Source organism: Cynoglossus semilaevis, chromosome 4 (genome assembly GCF_000523025.1).
Source record: "Cynoglossus semilaevis isolate Cse_v1.0 chromosome 4, Cse_v1.0, whole genome shotgun sequence".
Classification (NCBI taxonomy): domain Eukaryota; kingdom Metazoa; phylum Chordata; class Actinopteri; order Pleuronectiformes; family Cynoglossidae; genus Cynoglossus; species Cynoglossus semilaevis.
In genome coordinates, this window is record NC_024310.1 from 5411771 (window position 1) to 5429695 (window position 17925).

Consider the following 17925-nt stretch of genomic DNA (forward strand, 5'->3'; position numbering starts at 1 on the left):
AGAAAAGACTGTAGTGAATCTCAACGTCCTGTGATGGTTGCTGAATATTTTAGAGACAGAAGGAGTAAAAGGAGGTGGAGCAGAAGACTTAGGGGCAGGAGGAGGAAGGAGAGGAAAATTATGTAAATAATGAATTTTCATTCCACAAGGAGTTTTGAAAAATTCTTTGCCAGAAACCTTCCAAAAACATTAGCGGGGCACAAAAAGGCAATGGATTGAACTGAAAAAGAACAAAATGTTCTACAGCTCTTTGTCGTACCGTTCCTGGTCTTAATATTAGTAGGTCTGCACGAGCAGATGGAACAGTTGATCGTTTAATACTTACTTAAACAATACTGTGTTTCAGACATAGATCGTCTGGTTGCAAAGCAAAATCACATTTCAAAGCAAATTGTAGAGTCATCTGCATATACTGTAAACATGATGCAAGCAGCAGTTAATGAATTTGACGGTCGGTAGAACAACACGTCTCTACAGTGACAGACAGAAGTCGTTCTCATGCTTCTTCCAAACCCAAGGAAGGTCAGCCAACGTCGCTGAGAACTAAAGTTTTCTTCTTTTTTCATAACTAAAAGAAGAGTCCATGAAATCTTTATTGAGAACAGTCGATCGTCTTTGAACATTCCCTGCTCTTCTATCTTGACAAGATGGAGCTGACTGTGCCTTTTTAATGTAGATGCAAACAAACCAAAACAAACAAAAACAAAAAGTAGCCAGGTAACTTTTTAATTTATTTATTTACAGAGGGTCACATCGGCATTATGGTTGTCATAATATACTCTATTCTACTGTAACAGGAACAGATTAGACTTCTACTCCAAATACCAATTACCAAGTATCATCACGAGGATTTAGACAACGTTTTTTTTTCTGATTTTGTAGTTGTATTTGAAAGAGGAGCTCAGCAGAAAAGATTAATTACAGTAGGTTAACGAGACGCTTTAAATCAACAGTCGGGTTTGCTTGGTTGATTTGGTTGACTGGATCGTGGTATCTCTGTATCAGCAGCTGTGGAGACGTCCATACTGTACGCCCTCGTGTGCACTGACGTCCATTTGCTGCTTTGCTCTCGTGAAAAGCAGTTGACAGCCTTCGGGGTAAAGTCCACCAGCGACCCAGTGTTTAAAATCTCCTCCGATGACCCAGAAAATTGACATACAAGGAAAACAAACAACAGTGAGCATACAGCTTTCTGACGACACCAAGACCCTTGACCTGGGCCTTATCTGGGTCTTCAGCTTTGGAACTGCTGATGCTTCAGTCAGGTCTCTTGTTGCTCAACTGCGGCGTCTTCATGCCAGCCCCTTACCAGAACTCCTCCAGCCCCCATATTCTGCAGAACTGGAAGTAAAACTAAAAACAACTCGTTAAAAGTTAAATTTAAGTGGAAAAACACAGAGCAGATCTGTCTTTACAGCTTTGGTAAATATTGGGATTCTTTGGAGACAGGTAGGAGTGTGTCCGGCCAAAATGGGGGAGTGACTCCTCAGATGGTGGAGGCGGAATTGGGTTGGGGATTATAAACAGCAAACCACCGCCTCCTTACTCTGGACCCTTCTGCCCTGCTCGTCTCCCTCACTCTTTCTCTCTCTCTCTCTCCCCCTCTCTCTCTCTCTGGCGAAGTATCCGGCAGGAAGTGCGTCCATCTCCTCCTTCTCCTCCCGGGCAGACCCGTGTTGCTGCTCAGCAGACATGACACCTGTCCTGCAGCTCCGTTCAGTCATCCTGCTGACGGCGCTGCTTCACACCGCGGCGCCGCTCAACTTCAACCACACGTGAGTGAAGCCAAAACTTTTTCCTACGCAGCTGTTGCTTCTTCTGTTGTTGCTGCAAAACTTTCAGCAATGTGCGTCATCACATGCACGTTCACGTTTGTTTGATTTTGCAAGTGATTAAGATGTGACTTTTGGTAAAGATGGGGTATTTGGTGACTGTGTGTCAGTGGAACAGCGGTTAGCGTCACTGTGGTGTTACGTAATACTGAGTTAGGTAGGTGGGTGTGTGTGTGTGTGTACGTACGTACGTACCTTGCAGGACTTGTTGTGAGGACATTTCTGGAAAATACTGTTGTCCTCAGAGTGAGAGGCTCAAATCTTAATTTGTAATACTGTTGTCCTCAGAGTGAGAGGCTATTTTGAGGTTCAAATCTGAATATGGCTTTAGGATTAGATTTACGGTGGGATTGAAGTTAAAGTAAGGGTTAGCATTAGACATACATTTGTAATAATGAAGGTGCTAATGAGTTCTCCTAATGAAAACATGAATGTGTCAAACATCCAATCAGGTGTTTCCACAGACACCAACCTATCAAAGCGAAGATTTGTCTTCTTTTTTGCTTCTTAAACTTTAGGGTGTTGTTAAACAGCAAAACAACATAGTGTCGTTGTCTTCTTTAACTGAGGGGAATGACAGGAAAAACTACAATAAATGATTATATAAAATTTTTGTAGTATAATATACAGTACTGAAGCCTTGATAAAATGACTCCTGATTAGTTTAAGTTGGCGGTTACACAATAAAACTCTTGAAGATTATCAAGTTGGAAATAGACGTAACAGCGGTCAGTGATGCGACTTAAAGGTTATGTTATTATGTTATGTTGTATATTTTCTTTAAGTCCAACCAAATGCAGAGAAACTGTTGCAATTTTTGAAGAATAATCAATATCAGTTATCACTCCTCCACAAGGGGTAGTAAAGGCTAAAAGCATTTATATATGGATTTTACACGTCACTTATCTCAGTTCACACCAACACTCCTGCCCCCACCCTGTGGATTTTTCACCCCCCCTTTCCCCGTCCCCACCCACCCCCCCCCCCCCCCCCCCCCCCGCCAAATTTTAGAACCCATTGTGGCCTGTGAGCAAAAAAGCAAAAAAGTTTGACCTGTGGTTGAAGTTGTGGTGAAATGAGTAAAAGTTTGTGTCAGTTACAGTTGATTTAACAGATATTTTAACAGGAGGAAGAGCAAATATGAGGAGCAGGGGCAAGTGTACGACTGTATAAAACAGTCTTACACTTACAAATTGTTCATTTAGGAGCCTGGAGGTAGAACGTCAAACATCTTTCTAGGCCAGGTATAGACTGCCAGAATGAATATCAGTTTAATATCCTGTTGAGAATCCCTGTGTGTCTGTGGGTTTTCTTACCACTTCAGGATGTTTCTGGTACTGACAGGACCAGTTATCTTCATGATGAAGTCTCTGCAGTACGCCGGTTCCTTTGGGTGCAATTGGTTCGCAGGCAAAATCACTTAGTGATGAATGATCTGCTCCTCTCTTTTTGGCAGCAGCAGGCCCCTGTGAGATTACCAGGCAGCCAGATACCATTTGTCTGTTTCAGAGCTGGAGGTTCTCAGCTTTGAGCTAAAAGCACACAGACCCACAATCACTTACTCGCAAATATGTTCCACTGAATCACAACTTCAGCAACTGACACCACTCCCATAAGACTAAGAAGAAAAAAAAAGTTCCAGATTATTAACATCACATTGAGAAATCGCACAAATTCTCATTGTTTTCACACATTGAGACTTGTTATTGAAAATCGCACAAATTCTCATTGTTTTCACATGTTGAGACTTGGTATTGAAAGAGAATTTTCATTAGGCTTATTGTGTTTATGGAACATGGAACAAGATGGCAGACTGTCTTAAAGGAACAGTTGATTTTATTTTCTAAAAAAGACGTTAAATAAATGTGTCATCTTATATGTTAACAGACATCAGGCAACATTATTATTATTTCAAGTCCAAGTCCAAAAATGTTCTTATTGCTGTTTTTGAAGATTCACACTTTGACTCCACTTGTTCCAAATGCAGAATTTTTGCAGTGACGGTGACCTCCAGGGTCACCGCGGGCCAACAGGAGAACCTCTGTGCCCAAGTCCATGGACCGACCGAGCCCGTCAAACTGTTGGTCTCCCTGGAAATGTCCTCCAGCAGCACAGTGATCCTGGAGGAGTCGGTCAAAGAGGACTTCTATCGCTGCGTCAACTTCCAGGTTGGACTCCACACTTTACACACAGATTGCAGTCACATGGTCAAATATGACGTTACACTATTCCAGGGAACGCCAAAGAACGCTCTTACTACTTTTTAATTACAACTTCTATATGTAAAACAAAAAAAAAACACTATAAGCTAATATTTATAAAAGTTCTAAACTCTAATACTTGTTTAAATTATTTATTTCTACACTATTTTTCTTAAAGGGGCAATTTGGATTTTTTTCCCCAGGCCAATATTGCCCTATTGGTTATTGTTGCAAAACTTAAAACCAGGTTAATGTCTCTCCTCAACATGTTGAAAAAAACCTTTGTTTTTTTTTGTTTTTTTTTACTTGTTACTGCTCTGGTTAATATATATATATTTTTACCAATTTTATATCTGACATTGTTGAGCAACTTTTTAGCAGACTACTGTCTTTGTATGACTACTTCAACCCTGTGATTGAATGGACCAGAGGTTTAACTGCTGGGCATCAGTGCATCATCAGCCTTACAGCTGCAGTACAGTTCACACACACTCACACACACACACACACACACACACACACACACACATCCACAAATGGTTCCAATTGGCACTAAAGCAGGATAAAGCAGAAGAGGAATAATAATGTTTATCGTGGGTAAACGTGTCCGTGGGGTTTTCAGGCACAGTGTTCTTTTCTCTCCTCCTCCCCTCTCCTCCCCCCAATCCCTCCAATCAGCACAAATCCTGGGGTCATTATGTAGCTCCAATTATCCAGCTGGCGCCGTGACTGTGGCTGTCAACGCTAATGGTTCCCTGCAAATTACTGCTCTGCTTTTTCTCACACCACTGCTCCCTGTTACGTAACTCACGGACCACGCTGCATGTTGATGCGAAACATTTGGCCAATCGGCTCCTGCCGCTCAGTTCCATTTGTTCGGTCAAATTGGCCGTGTCACAGGCCGTGTCTGGAATTTTTTCATATCTACAAGCACAGGCTGTTTTACTGAGGTCAGCTGTGTACCTGCATTCCACGCTCCTGCACACACCCCACAGCTCCTCTTCCCCCAACACTATATTCTGCCAAGTCTCTAAGTGGCGCACACACACACACACAAACACAAACACACACACATAACTGACCCATTGAAATGTTTCCAGTCACTCTTATGCAACAGCAGTGCCATTAGTAAGTAAAACATATGCTTTACAAAAATAAATAATCGACCACATTTACTGGTAAATGCATCACAAGCTGCAGCTCAGCTGCCGAGTTTGTTTTTTTTTAACTGTTACTGCCCACAGATGTCTTTAAATCCATGTCTTTCCTGCAGTACGTACTGTGTAAGATGATGTGTCACGTCACCCCCCCCGACTCCCCCCCCCCACACCTCCTACATTCTGAAATCGTATGGTTCGGTCTGAGAGATGTCTGCTCTGATACCGCAGGTCCCTGTTGTGAGCAGCAGAACCGTGGCGAGCGTCAACGTCACAGTTCAGGGTGCGACTGAGTCCATGAACAAGAAGAGCAAAATTGTCATCTTGCCTCCAGATTTTATTCACATCGTCCAGACTGATAAACCCATCTATAAGCCTGGACAGACTGGTAGGTACATGATGGACAGAACACCTTTTTTTAAACTTAACATTTTGTCAGTTTAAAAGAAAAAAAAAACTGATTCCGTATGTGCTTAGCACTCTTGCCTTACGATCCTTATTTGTCCCACAGGTAAATTGCAGCGAGATACTTAAACCAGTAATGGACACCCATTTCCTTGTACGATCTATAGTATTCCATTTTTAATACTGTTCACATCTAACAAGAATAAAATACAAAGTATTTAAATTTGCTGGGTGGTAGAATTGGTAATACCGTGCCTCTGTGCTGCTTACCAATTCTGCAGTACTTGCAGATTTTTGGTTTTCTCTCTAAAATCTGCATACTGCTGAGCCACAGCTTCGCAACTTTGGAAATTGTATGTTTTAACTCCACAGAAGAGTTTTTTCCTCAAGAGTTACTGCCGAGGCTTATTCCATAGTTCCCTGAAGAAAAAAAAAAAAAAAAACACAGAAAATGTTCTTTTGTTGTGTCACGTTTGAAGTCGTTTAGATGTTTCTGATAAAATAGTATTATCCGCCCTATCTGCACCGGTTCGTTGACCTGCTGTACAGTAGGTAAACGCTCGCATGCCTGAAACTCGTGACACAGGTTTGAATCAAATTGAAGGGTCAAAATTCCAGGACAAAGTCAACATGAAAATAATCAGTGGAAACTCAGTGTAAAACAGATGAGCAGTGACACTGACTGGTGCCCTAGTGGCTAAAATGTGTGATGGGGTTGGATCGAAAACATGTTTTTCAGAACCATTAATTGTGTTTAGTATTGGGTCCCCGGCTTAAAATATAGACCAGTTCTAACTGTACGTAATTCTATAGAATAATTCTTCTGCTTTTCTCCAGTTCAGTTCCGAATCGTTTCCATGGACATTGGTTTCATCCCAGTCGATCGAGTGGTAAGTGTTTTCTCTCCTAAATCCCGTGACGCTGTGTGAGTAACGCTGCCGTAAAGCTCGCCGATTTACTCGGTGAAATAAACCGTGAGCGAATGTGGAGTGAGGTCTACTTTGGTTCAGGAGACGAAGAGGTGAAAAGTCCGTCTGTTTGTTGACTTTTGAGGACAGCGTGAGTGTGAATAAACATGCTGTCTGAGTTCATCTGGCCCACACCCCACTGACCCAAACATCTGAAACAATATGGGCTTTAGGTTCATAACCATTTTATCATTTGTAGGGAGTCCACTGTACGGTGATATTCTCAACCTCAGAGGTATTCTAATTAGGTGGTTCTCAAACTATGGCATGTGTCCCCTGGTGGTACTTCGGCCTTCTCGTCTCACTGGCCACTAAATGTGTTCATGAAAACAAGGAAACCATCTCGACGTCAGTGTTTCCCAAACTTTTTTTTCTGAGGACCCATATTTTAAAAGTCACAAACCTTAGCGACCCAAGTCAAAAGACATTATTCGTAAAACTCCTGGGGAACATGATGCAAGACGACCTAAAAAAAAAAAAGAGTCTTTGGGAAACAATGCTCTACGTCATTTGTAAATGAACCGTGGAACCTGTGCTACTGGCAGCAGCTTTGTTAACAATCGCTCTTTCCCTCTCGTTCTCTTTGTTTTGTTTCAGATGTGGTAATAGAAATGTTTTACATTGTATTCCATTGATTTTGCTGCTTTTCACAAATCTGTTTCCTTCTTTCTTATTTCAGTACAAAATGGTGGAGATTCAGGTAAGGACTTCTCCAACATCTGCTTTTTTTTATGCTTTTTTAGATTTTTATCCACAACTGTGTGGTTGCTCGCCTACCTCCTGGGTTGTAGTAGTTGATATTATTTTCTTGTATTTCCTAATGTTAACCCAAAGGCTTTTCACGTCACGACTATTTTTAGGACCCCGCTGACAATCGAATCGCCCAGTGGCTGGACAAACCAATCGGTAGCGGCATCCTGGATCTCTCCCATCCCATGATTCCAGAGGCTGCAGAGGGGCAGTACAGGATCACCGCCACCACGGACCGAGGAGAGGAGATAACTCACACCTTTGAGATCAAAGAATACGGTCTTCTACGTTTCCTCTCTCACAAGACCAATGATCTCAGTTTCTACAAGGGAGTTTGTCACGTTTGAATTTTCTGCTTTTTCCTTCTTTGCTTTAGTTTTGCCAAAGTATGAGGTTAAAGTATATCTGCCAAACGTTGTCAGCATCCTGGAGCCAGAGGCAACGGTCAAAATTTGTGCAAAGTAAGTGTGTATCCACGGCAGGTTGAGGTTATGGCAAGACAACGGGAAGAGTAATAACAGTGGAGTTGGGTTAGGATTAGATTCAATTAGAATTGATTAGATTTGAGTAGATTTCTGATTTATTGTTTGGAATAGATTGAATAATGATGACCATTGTTTCTACCGATGAAGTTAACGTAATAAATTTAGCTAATGAAATGCTAAAAACTGGAGGGGGAAAAAGTTTCCATAACCTCAAAAATATCACAGTTAAGAACAGTCAAATCTTTCAATAAGAACACTAATGGATAATTCTCTCTCTCTCTCTCTCTCTCTCTCTATATATATATATATATATATGTGTGTGTGTGTGTGTGTTTCCCATTTTTTAATTAGTCTGATTTTCTTTTACAGTCGTTTATAGTCATAGTTCGTACTATTGTTATTTTAACTTTGTTCTTACCAAAATCCCTTTTTTTTAAATGTATTTTGCAGATACACCTATGGGAAGCCAGTTCTTGGTTCAGTCAAGAGTGAATTTTGCAAACTACCTTTGCCATGGTATTTTTACAGAGCACAATTTTATGCCTGCAAAACCTATATTTTTGATGTGAGTATTTGTAATGAAAGGGAAAGAAAACCTCGAGGTTTACTGTGTTTTCTCATTGCCTTTGCAAGTCACATTTCTGTCTGTATATGTTCTAGCTGGAAAAAGATGGCTGTGCCTCACACCTTCTACACTTCTCTGAATTTTCTCTTTCAAATCGCTTTTCAAACAACTTTGAAGTCAGTGCTGAAATATCAGAGGATGGTACAGGTCGGTGGACGCACACCAGTCACTGCATTTGTTTATCAGAGGATGGTACAGGTCGGTGGACGGCCACACGCCAGTGACTGCATTTGTTCCCAGGAACCATCAACCATCTCCTATTTCTCTTTGTTTCCTGCAGGGGTCACACTGAAAGGCAGTGCAACCACCAGCGTTACCCATATACTCCGAACTGCTAGCTTCGAGGACTTAGTTGCTACATACAAACCTGGCATTCCCTTCGAAGGAAAGGTATTTTCCTGCACATCAGATTTGTTTTTCCTCCGGTCCCCGGAGATGTGTGCGGTTTTTAAGGCCGGTACGTGGCTTTGTTTTCAGATCAAAGTTGTCGGTCTAGACGGTCAACCTGTTGCTAAGGAGGAGGTGGAACTTTCGTCCCCCCAATCGAAAGACAAGCTTATCACAGACGCAAAGGGCTTCGCTTCATTTTCGTTGAACACCTCTCTTTGGAATGGGCACATTCAGCTAAAGGTTGGTGACATTTTGTGGCAAATGTGTTAAATGACAGTCACATCATAACCACGACTTCCCTGTTGTCTATATTGTATCTCAGTTACTGATGTTGACCTAGTCATGGACTGTACCTTCTGATTGTCTCTCCTACTGCTACAGGCCGCGTTTACCTACCAAGTGGAAAATCAATCTGAACACAGCCCAGAGTACAGGCACGCTTTGACTTACATCCTTCCATTTTACTCCAAGAGCAGCAGCTTTGTGAAACTCGTGCAGATCAAAGAGGAGCTTTCTTGTGGCCAAGATGCAACCCTGCATGTTCAGTACATCATCAAGGGGGAGGAGCTTAAGGCCGGGCAGGAAGTCCTGGACTTCTTTTACCTGGTATGTATCTAGTGTCGTGTCCTTTTCTCTGTCTTTTATCCTCCACCTGGACTGGTCCGTCACTTCTACCACTTGGTATTGGGAGTTGTACTTCATCGGTCATTGCTGTAGAGTCTTTTCTGGTCTGTGAATAGGTTTTTTTTTTTTTATAATTTGGCTCATCCTGCATCTTACTTAACGCCTACTCTTGCGAAAACTAAATGCTCCTGTTGCACTTGCAAAAAATGCAATGTGACCAACAAGAAGTACTGCAGTATTTAAACTGCAGATAATAAAGAATTCACTGTCCACCTATTTGTGTTGAGAGCAATTTAAGATATTTCTGTCTCCTTGTTCTTCTTGTAGGTCATGTCCAAAGGTCAAACCGTGCAGCATGGACGTCTCCCAGTGGCTGTGGGAAGTGGTAATAATGTTACTTCAATTAAGTTACTTGTCATAATGTTTTACATACATACTTTTGGGAAATTCACATCTAAAGGTTAACAGGAGTAGATTCAAACAACTTTATCCTTAAAGGACAAATTCTCATCAACAATAACTTAATAAACCAGTGAGATAGAAATCAAACAGAGCCGGAGTAGATATTAGACATTAGTTTTTTTATGGAAATGAAAATCTTGTTAATTCAGTGTGATTTTGTGCTTCTTGGTTTGTTTTTCTGTGTGTTGTGATGTTTCAAGCCAACAAAGGGGAGTTCACCATACAACTGAAGGAGGTGACGAAGCTGGCTCCGTTTGCCCAGGTGGTAGTTTATACTGTGATGCCCAGTGGAGAGGCTGTGGCTGACAGTCAGGATTACCCTGTTGGACTGTGTCTTAACAACAAGGTAAATAGAAATAAAAACAAATGAGGCCATTTAAATCAGTGGTGTCAATGATGTGAAGTGCATAACAGATGAAATGCACAGATAACAGGTACTGAAACACTGCACATACATATTATCATAATTTAATGCCTGTTTAGTTAAAAACAACGCTGATATACTAGCAGGAATTGAAGAAAGACACAAAGATTTTTTTCAACAGTTCTGATTGTCTTTTTTTTTAGTTTTTATAACCATCTGCTGCCACCTAGCAGAAGAGTATTTATGTAACCAAATGAATGACTCCTCCTTCCCTGTGTTGCTTTGCAGGTGTCTTTGAAGTTCTCTTCTGCCCAAAGTCTTCCGGCAGAGAAGACCACACTCAGTCTCCAGGCGCAGCCCGGCTCCATGTGTTCCGTGAGGGCCATCGACCAGAGCGTCCTCCTGTTGAAGGCTGAGCAGGAGCTCTCGGTCCAACATGTACGACAGCCTACCTCCCTGCCCATAAGTTGATATGATGTTTGGCATAAAAATGTCTGAAGATTATCCTCAAACACAGTGTAAACTCCGTTAGAGAGTTCCGTTAGGCAAGTGGACAGGAAATCTTCTCAAAGACGACATTTTACCTCTCATCCAAGAGGCTACTTCAGTGACTGGGGAAGTGGAACAACTGTTTAGTCACTGAAGAAGCCTCTTGACCATGACCTGGATGACTGAGAATCTTCATAGACATAACTGGGAGAAGTTTTAATTTGGTCACATACTGGCTAAGGTTGGAATTGTTTCAACCAATTTTTATTATATTTATTGCATTGAACGAGAGAGTTTTAAGACGAAGTTAAAAAATCTACTTTTCATTTAGGTCTAAACACTTTTCAAACAGTTGGCCCATCAGACATACTTTTCATTTAGGTCTAAACACTTTTGTTGGCCCATCAGATAGGTTCCTTCTTGGTGGAATTCTGGGGGATGTGTTTTACATCAGGTCCCAGCCCTGTCTGAGGACTGAAATGAAGTTACTCAGTATATAAATACAAACCTTCAATATTTTTTAACAGGCTCCATTCAACGTGCATTGAAAATTAATTTGCCCTTATTTGCCCTGGTGCCTCGTCGTTCCCAATTATCCTAACAATTAACCCAGTTTTGTTGTGCAGGTGTACAGTTTGCTGCCTGTACAGAGGGTGACGGGATACCAACATGACACTGAAGACTATGAGCCAGCCCCCTGCTTCAGCTTTCCAGTCCAGATGGCTCCTCGCCGAGCAACTCGCTCAGTCTATTTTGAACAGCCGAACGAGAAGGACGACGTTTACAGCGTGTTTGAGGTTGGGATTTTCTTCTAACATGTGTCTCAGTGTCTCGGTGAGAGGTTGTTTTTCTGTGCATCGTCTCTTCATCAGTTAATTATTTCACTTTTTGAGACTGAAGGTGGCATCAGCACATCCACACACAGAGCCAGGTTTTCATGAGTTCGCCAACCCTTTACCCTCACCCAGGCCTGGATAAAGGCTTAAATGCTAAAATGCTTTTATCGTTTTGTACGCCATCCATTAGGGAAATGTGGGTATTGCAGCGTAAAGGCTGAAGTATAATAATATAAACAAATTATATAATTTGGAAAAGTTTGGTGGGCCAGATTAAAAAGCTGAACTGGCCGCATCTGGCCCCGAGCCTTAGTTTGCCCTGGTCTGCCCTAACCTACTGTATATCATTAGAGATGTGTGTCATATCTTAAACGTTACAATAACCCTTACCTGGCCCTAATTATCCTCTTTCTATGTGGGGGCATACACACACACACACACACACACTCTCTCTCTCTCTCTCTCTCTCTATATATATATCTATATCTATATCTCTCTGTCCATCTATCTATATTTATATATAGTGTCAGTCTGTTGTCCACATTCATCTGTGCATTGAATCCACCGTACTGTCTGTATTCTCTATTTCTGTTAACATATTTTCTCTACAGTGCTGTGATTTTTGATTGTGTTTTATTGATTTCTTTGTCTTGCTCTCTCCTTTTAGAAAGTTGGAGTCAAAATTGTGACGAACTCTGATGTGAAAAAACCTATCGAGTGCCATGATCTATATGTGGATGCAGGGATGTTTGGAAATGTTTTCATTTTACTCTCGTTGGAACTTAGAATCACAGATTTATTGCTCATAGTCACACGTTAGCATGTATGCTAATGGCCCCGTCATGCTTCGTTCAATTACTATTGCTACACCTCACTGCAGTTAGCTTAGCTTAGCTCATTGTCCAGGGAACTTTTAGACGATGTTTACTTATTATTTATGAGCTGCAGCATGTATATACTGTAAGTCATTTGAAATGTTTTTAACCTGTTAAGTCTAACTGGATTTGACCGGTGACAAGTAGAGAGAATGGCAGACAGAAGCTTAAATTGCTGTAATCTCTAGAATCAAACTTTAACCACTCATAGGAACTAAATTGATGGTTATTGCCTATATTGTCATGGCCACAAATTAATCAAATATAACTCTATTTTCTATTTAATATATATTTGTTAAATATATATTTTATATTTATTTTATTTTTAGATGAGGACTCAGACGGTCCTATAGCTATGGCCTACGACATGATGCCAGAAACTAATGTGATGAATGCAGTGATACCCATAAGGAAGAAGAAAGAAACTGTCAGAACATTCTTCCCTGAGACCTGGATCTGGGACCTCATACCTGTGGGGTAAAAATGAAAAAAATACAATATTTCTGTATTTAGAAGTACATTTAAAAAGACTCAGTGTAAGCAGTACATATATACAGTATATGTATATATATATATTTCAGGAAATTAAAAACGAATATATTGAATGAAAATTGACGCCTTCCAGGCTGCCACCATCAAAATGAGTCAGTCGGATCACAATTTATTAGCAGCTATTTTAAGTAATGAATAGATGGTAAATACACTGGCGAATGCTTGTGCCAAAATCCCCAGAGGACACGCACCCAATATCAGTCTGCAGACGAACGAAGTCTGGTCCCTTTTTCAATATATTCACACTTTCATTCAGTATATTCAAGGATTATTTTCCTATATATGTACATACATACACACACACTCATGAAATGAAGTGAGACATTTTAAGAGACCGATGTTAAATGTCGTTCTTCTTTGTTGTTTTTCGCACAGTGACAGTGGGGCCGTGAACGTGGAGAAGACGGTCCCTGACACCATCACAAAGTGGGCAGCTGGGGCTTTCTGTGTCTCCTCTGTTGGCCTGGGCATTTCACCCAACACTGGACTGACTGCCTTCCAGCCTTTCTTCGTCAGTCTGACTTTACCCTACTCCGTCATCAGAGGGGAAGTCTTCACGCTCAAAGCCACCGTCTTCAACTACCTCTCTCAATGCATCATGGTAACCCATGATCTACTTTCAGCTGCAGGAATTCACTTTTCTTCGTCAGTCTGAGTGTGTTGTTGTGTTTCCTGTGACTCTGTGCAGGTTAATGTAAGACTGGCTGATTCCAGCCAGTTCACCTCCAGGAACTGCGACGGCTGCCAGTACACCGTGTGTCTGTGCGATCAGGAGAGCAAAACCTTCTCCTGGATTGTTACTCCAACTGATTTGGGTAGTAAAAGCTTTTCTTTTTTTTTTTAATCAAGCAGAATCTGATTTGGGTAGTAAAAGCTTTTCTTTCTTTTTTTTAATCAAGCAGAATAAAAATGAATAAAAACGACAGTTATTAATATACAGAATTACACAGCTTGACTTTAAAAGTTAATTAGTTAAATTTTAAAATGTCAAACTCCTTCCAAAAAGTAAGAACAAAAGTAAAACAGAAAATACTTTATTCATTGAATACACACATTGAGCCAATTACCTGATTTTTTTTTTTTTTTTATAAAACCAGTTCGGTTAAAAAATAAAGATAAAAGTTGTATTAATTAAAATTTTTTTTTTATAAAACCAGTTCGGTTAAAGAATAAAGATTAAAGTTGTATTTTTGAAAAGTAGGGTTAAAGTGGTACTGTGCCCACAAAACTAAAATTAATTTTTAAAAAGGAGGAAATTAAAAAAACAATAATTTATATTATCTGAGGAAACTCAGGTACTTAAATAAAAAGAACAAAATAAGAATGACTGCTCTGATGAAGAATAATTAAAATGATACATATTTTATCGCAATTGTAAATGCTTGTCTAATTGGTGATGTAAGATTCAGTTTACATGTAGAATAAATACTGAATACCAATACTTAGCCAATACCTGAGCATAGATTAATTTTGATCAAAATATGCAAATGAGAGAGCTGAAGGATGGGGAAAAAATGTTCTGTCAAATAAAATATTATATAAACTGATAAATATATTAATTTTCATATTCATCAAGTAATGGTTGATGAAAAGAAAAACAAATAAAAATATATATTTTTAAAAAATCATTTAATAATATTTTCACAGATTCTGGTGTAGAGTACATTTTTTCAGTGGGTGAAAAAAACCCTCGTCCAGAAGCCGTTTCAGCAGGGCTGTACTGTAAACATGCACAGCCTCCGTTGGTGTTCTGTTCCGTCAGACCGAGTGTTCGGTCCAACATCTGAAAGAGGTGACAGCTCTGCTCTCCTTGTCGTCGCAGTGGAATTTTTACAGTGTTGATGTCAGTCCTCCAGGTTGAAAAAGTGTTTGTTTGATCCGATGCTAACTCTAATACCTTCTGCGATGGAGACGAGGCGGCGCGGGCTAATTAATCTCTATTAAAGGCGCTGACAGCTGTTGCGTTTGCGCTGCTGGAAGCAAAGACAGGCTGCTGTCTTGGTACAGCACAGCCTGGTGTGAAAGCAGAGGCTCTCCATCAGCCTCCATCAGCCAGGATGGAGATGAGATGCTGTGAATGCCAAATTGCACTCGTCTAACTCCCCCTTAGAGGAATGCTGACAATCACTTGTACTAACAAGTCAGGTAGTATCTCTGACGAAACACTCAGAAACCTCTCCCTCGGGGGGTGATCTGTACTTGTCCTCCGTGTGAAGGATTGTGGGCTGCGAGGGGAAGAGGGGAGTATGTGGGAGATGGAGCTGCATGGGCTAGAGGCGGTATAATAAGGCAACAAATGGGGATTAATGAGGGCAAATATGATAGGAAGCAGGGGGAGGAAGTAAAACACAGCGAGGAGGGATGGAGGAAGAGGGTGGATAATGAGTTGGGTTGAGCAGCAGATGGGGAGAGATTTTTGCCTCCGCATGCAAAATGGGAGTTTGTGACAGTGCACGGCAGCGCCGATCGATACGCCCCTGCTCTGTGTAAAAAGTCTGTTTGTCTGTGCACACAGGTGAGGTGAAAGTGAAGGTCAGTGCCGAGGCCATGAAGACTAATGAACTGTGTGGCAACGAGGTGGTCACTGTCCCAGAAGTGGGCCAAATCGACACAGTGGTCCGCCCCCTGCTGGTGGAGGTTTGTGTGTGACAGACATCATTAGCTAAAGTAGTTTGTTAGTTCCTATTAGTTCTATAAGGAATGAGCTGTTAGCCTTTTCAAGCAGTTCTCTGAAAAGACACACAGCACCAAACACATGTTCTGTATTTCTCCAGTTTACAAATTATTGCAAAATCTGTACAAGGTCCTTGTAATTGAAAAGTCGGTATCCATCCATCAACATGCTCCAGCTTGTTATAGCTCCACCTACTGTTCCCGTCTGTCTGTCCACGAGCTCACAGGTCTCCACTACCACCAAGTGGTAATGAGAGACCAGCAGCCACTGGAGAAAAAGAAAGTATCAGCCCTCTGTGTTTGTCTCTGACTAAAGTTTGGGAACTTTACTCAACAAGAAACATGACATGCTAACAAAAAAAAATCAACCTCTGAATTTAATATATCAATGTTTATACTATGGTTGTAAATAAAAGGGTTTATTTGTTTGTGTAAGATGTGATGAACAATGTTATACATTTCTGGATACAGTACCGCTGCTGACCAGCAGGGTTAAAAATATCTTATAGACATTGTTTGGTAAATAACTTTGGAATTCTCTCAGTGATTATCGTCATTTCAGAGTCATTCGTCTGTCACTTTCCATCATCCTTTAATAAGGCACCTCTCTGTTTCTTTGTCTCCACAAGGCTGAAGGAACGCCAGTGATGGTCAGTCACAACGCTCTCCTCTGCCCCCAAGGTGAGTTTTCACCGCCAACCTACTTATCAGTGACAGTTAGTCCGTTGACAGTTATCTCAACGTCTGCAGGTGAGCAGCTTTGAACTGTTCATTTACACCGTATGATTGATGGGTTTCAGATGTATATCCTGTCAGGGCTAGAGCAAAGTCAAAGTTAGGGTCAGAGGTCAAATTGCTCAAAGATGTTCAGTACTGATAAGGTCCCACTGACTGCTCCTAATTTTTTTTGTTTTTTGTTTCTGTAAGCATTAAAAAAATATAGTAGACAGTTTTGTTCTTGTGTTGTTTCAGAGGGACCAGCAGAGAAACACATCTCCCTCCAGTTACCTGAGGTGTTCGTGGCTGGATCGGCCAGAGCCTCAGTCTCCGTACTGGGTCAGTGACACCTGGAGTTAGAGTGAAAAAAAAAAAAACTGTGGATAAATTGATTCTTCAGTGTCTACTCATATCTGGTCTGGACACAGTACTGGAGAACAGCCTTATTTTTTCAATGTGACTTTTTAACCACAGGATGTGTTTGTCACAACAAAGAAAAAACTATAGTAAGAATCACAATGCAATCATTGAATAATTGAAAATATTATTTTGCACCAGTCGATTCAAACGTATTATATATTTGATTTCACTTGAAACTGTTGGAAAAAAAAACATGAAATACTTATGTGTATATATTTGTACAACATGAATTGTGTGATTAAAAATGGCGTTCATCTTCATCAATATCCAATTGTATCACCGTGCTTCAGGTGATCTTATGGGCCGGGCCATGAAGAACCTGGACAAGCTGCTGGCCATGCCGTACGGCTGTGGGGAGCAGAACATGGTTCTGTTTGCCCCCAACATCTTCATCCTGAACTACCTTAAAAGCACCGGTCAGCTGACCCAGCAGATCCAGGACAAAGCCACTCGATTCCTGGAGAGCGGTAGGTCCACGAGTGTACTGTATATCCCACAATTCCACTGTTCTTTCACTTATCATTGGTCTAATATACAGTCCATATAAACGTTATTGTTTAAACACAACCGTTGGAGTTTGAAACGCCATCTCTTCCAGCCCAGAGTTCAACTTCAGGTCGGGCGCCTCAACCCAGGCTACATATTTTTCATATTATACTTTTACATAATTTTCTTGACATTCTTCTATATTAATAATTCTATGTTTTGGATTAGTACAGGTGTACTAGTACAAACAAAACAGGTGTGAAACACATTCATTCACCTGCTGTTATTTCTGTTTATGTTCCAGTGATATACACAGGAGAAAATAATTGTCTGTGTGCGTGTGTGTGTGCGTGTCTGTGTTTGTGTCCTGCAGGCGTGCGTGTGTGTGTGCGTGTGTCTGTGTCTGTGTCCTGCAGGAAATGTTTCTGTACGGCCTGTAGTTTGTGTCCACGCTGTGTCTTTGTTCTCACGTAAAGGCGTCGAGATCATGACACCAACCCTCTGTTGGTCCATAACGTCGTGTACGTCAGTAAGAAAATATGGACATCCTGACACCGTGTGGCGCTGTCTCCCTCACTGCTGCTGTTACTGCTGCTGCTGCTGTTACTGCTGCC

General features: G+C 41.0%; 1 protein-coding gene and 1 long non-coding RNA gene across 2 annotated transcripts in view; both read left to right on the forward strand.

The window, feature by feature from the left end:
• The first annotated feature begins 1550 nt into the window (after window positions 1-1550).
• Window positions 1551-17925, forward strand: part of LOC103377775 (alpha-2-macroglobulin) — a 28716-nt gene continuing 12341 nt past the window's right edge. The window contains exons 1-24 of the mRNA XM_008308719.3: window positions 1551-1775; window positions 3820-4000; window positions 5422-5578; window positions 6433-6485; window positions 7243-7263; window positions 7424-7592; window positions 7690-7774; window positions 8249-8363; window positions 8459-8570; window positions 8704-8813; window positions 8901-9053; window positions 9195-9419; window positions 9765-9822; window positions 10100-10245; window positions 10552-10701; window positions 11379-11549; window positions 12256-12331; window positions 12793-12940; window positions 13391-13616; window positions 13704-13830; window positions 15531-15652; window positions 16318-16369; window positions 16661-16744; window positions 17116-17350. Coding sequence (XP_008306941.2) covers window positions 1693-1775; window positions 3820-4000; window positions 5422-5578; window positions 6433-6485; window positions 7243-7263; window positions 7424-7592; window positions 7690-7774; window positions 8249-8363; window positions 8459-8570; window positions 8704-8813; window positions 8901-9053; window positions 9195-9419; window positions 9765-9822; window positions 10100-10245; window positions 10552-10701; window positions 11379-11549; window positions 12256-12331; window positions 12793-12940; window positions 13391-13616; window positions 13704-13830; window positions 15531-15652; window positions 16318-16369; window positions 16661-16744; window positions 17116-17350 — 3059 coding nt within the window. The 5' untranslated portion in view covers window positions 1551-1692. The remainder of the gene's footprint in view (window positions 1776-3819; window positions 4001-5421; window positions 5579-6432; window positions 6486-7242; window positions 7264-7423; window positions 7593-7689; window positions 7775-8248; window positions 8364-8458; window positions 8571-8703; window positions 8814-8900; window positions 9054-9194; window positions 9420-9764; window positions 9823-10099; window positions 10246-10551; window positions 10702-11378; window positions 11550-12255; window positions 12332-12792; window positions 12941-13390; window positions 13617-13703; window positions 13831-15530; window positions 15653-16317; window positions 16370-16660; window positions 16745-17115; window positions 17351-17925) is intronic.
• On the forward strand, window positions 10708-11253 carry LOC112486959 (uncharacterized). The gene is made up of 2 exons (XR_003049598.1): window positions 10708-11083; window positions 11134-11253. It is a non-coding gene; the product is annotated as an uncharacterized LOC112486959 (long non-coding RNA).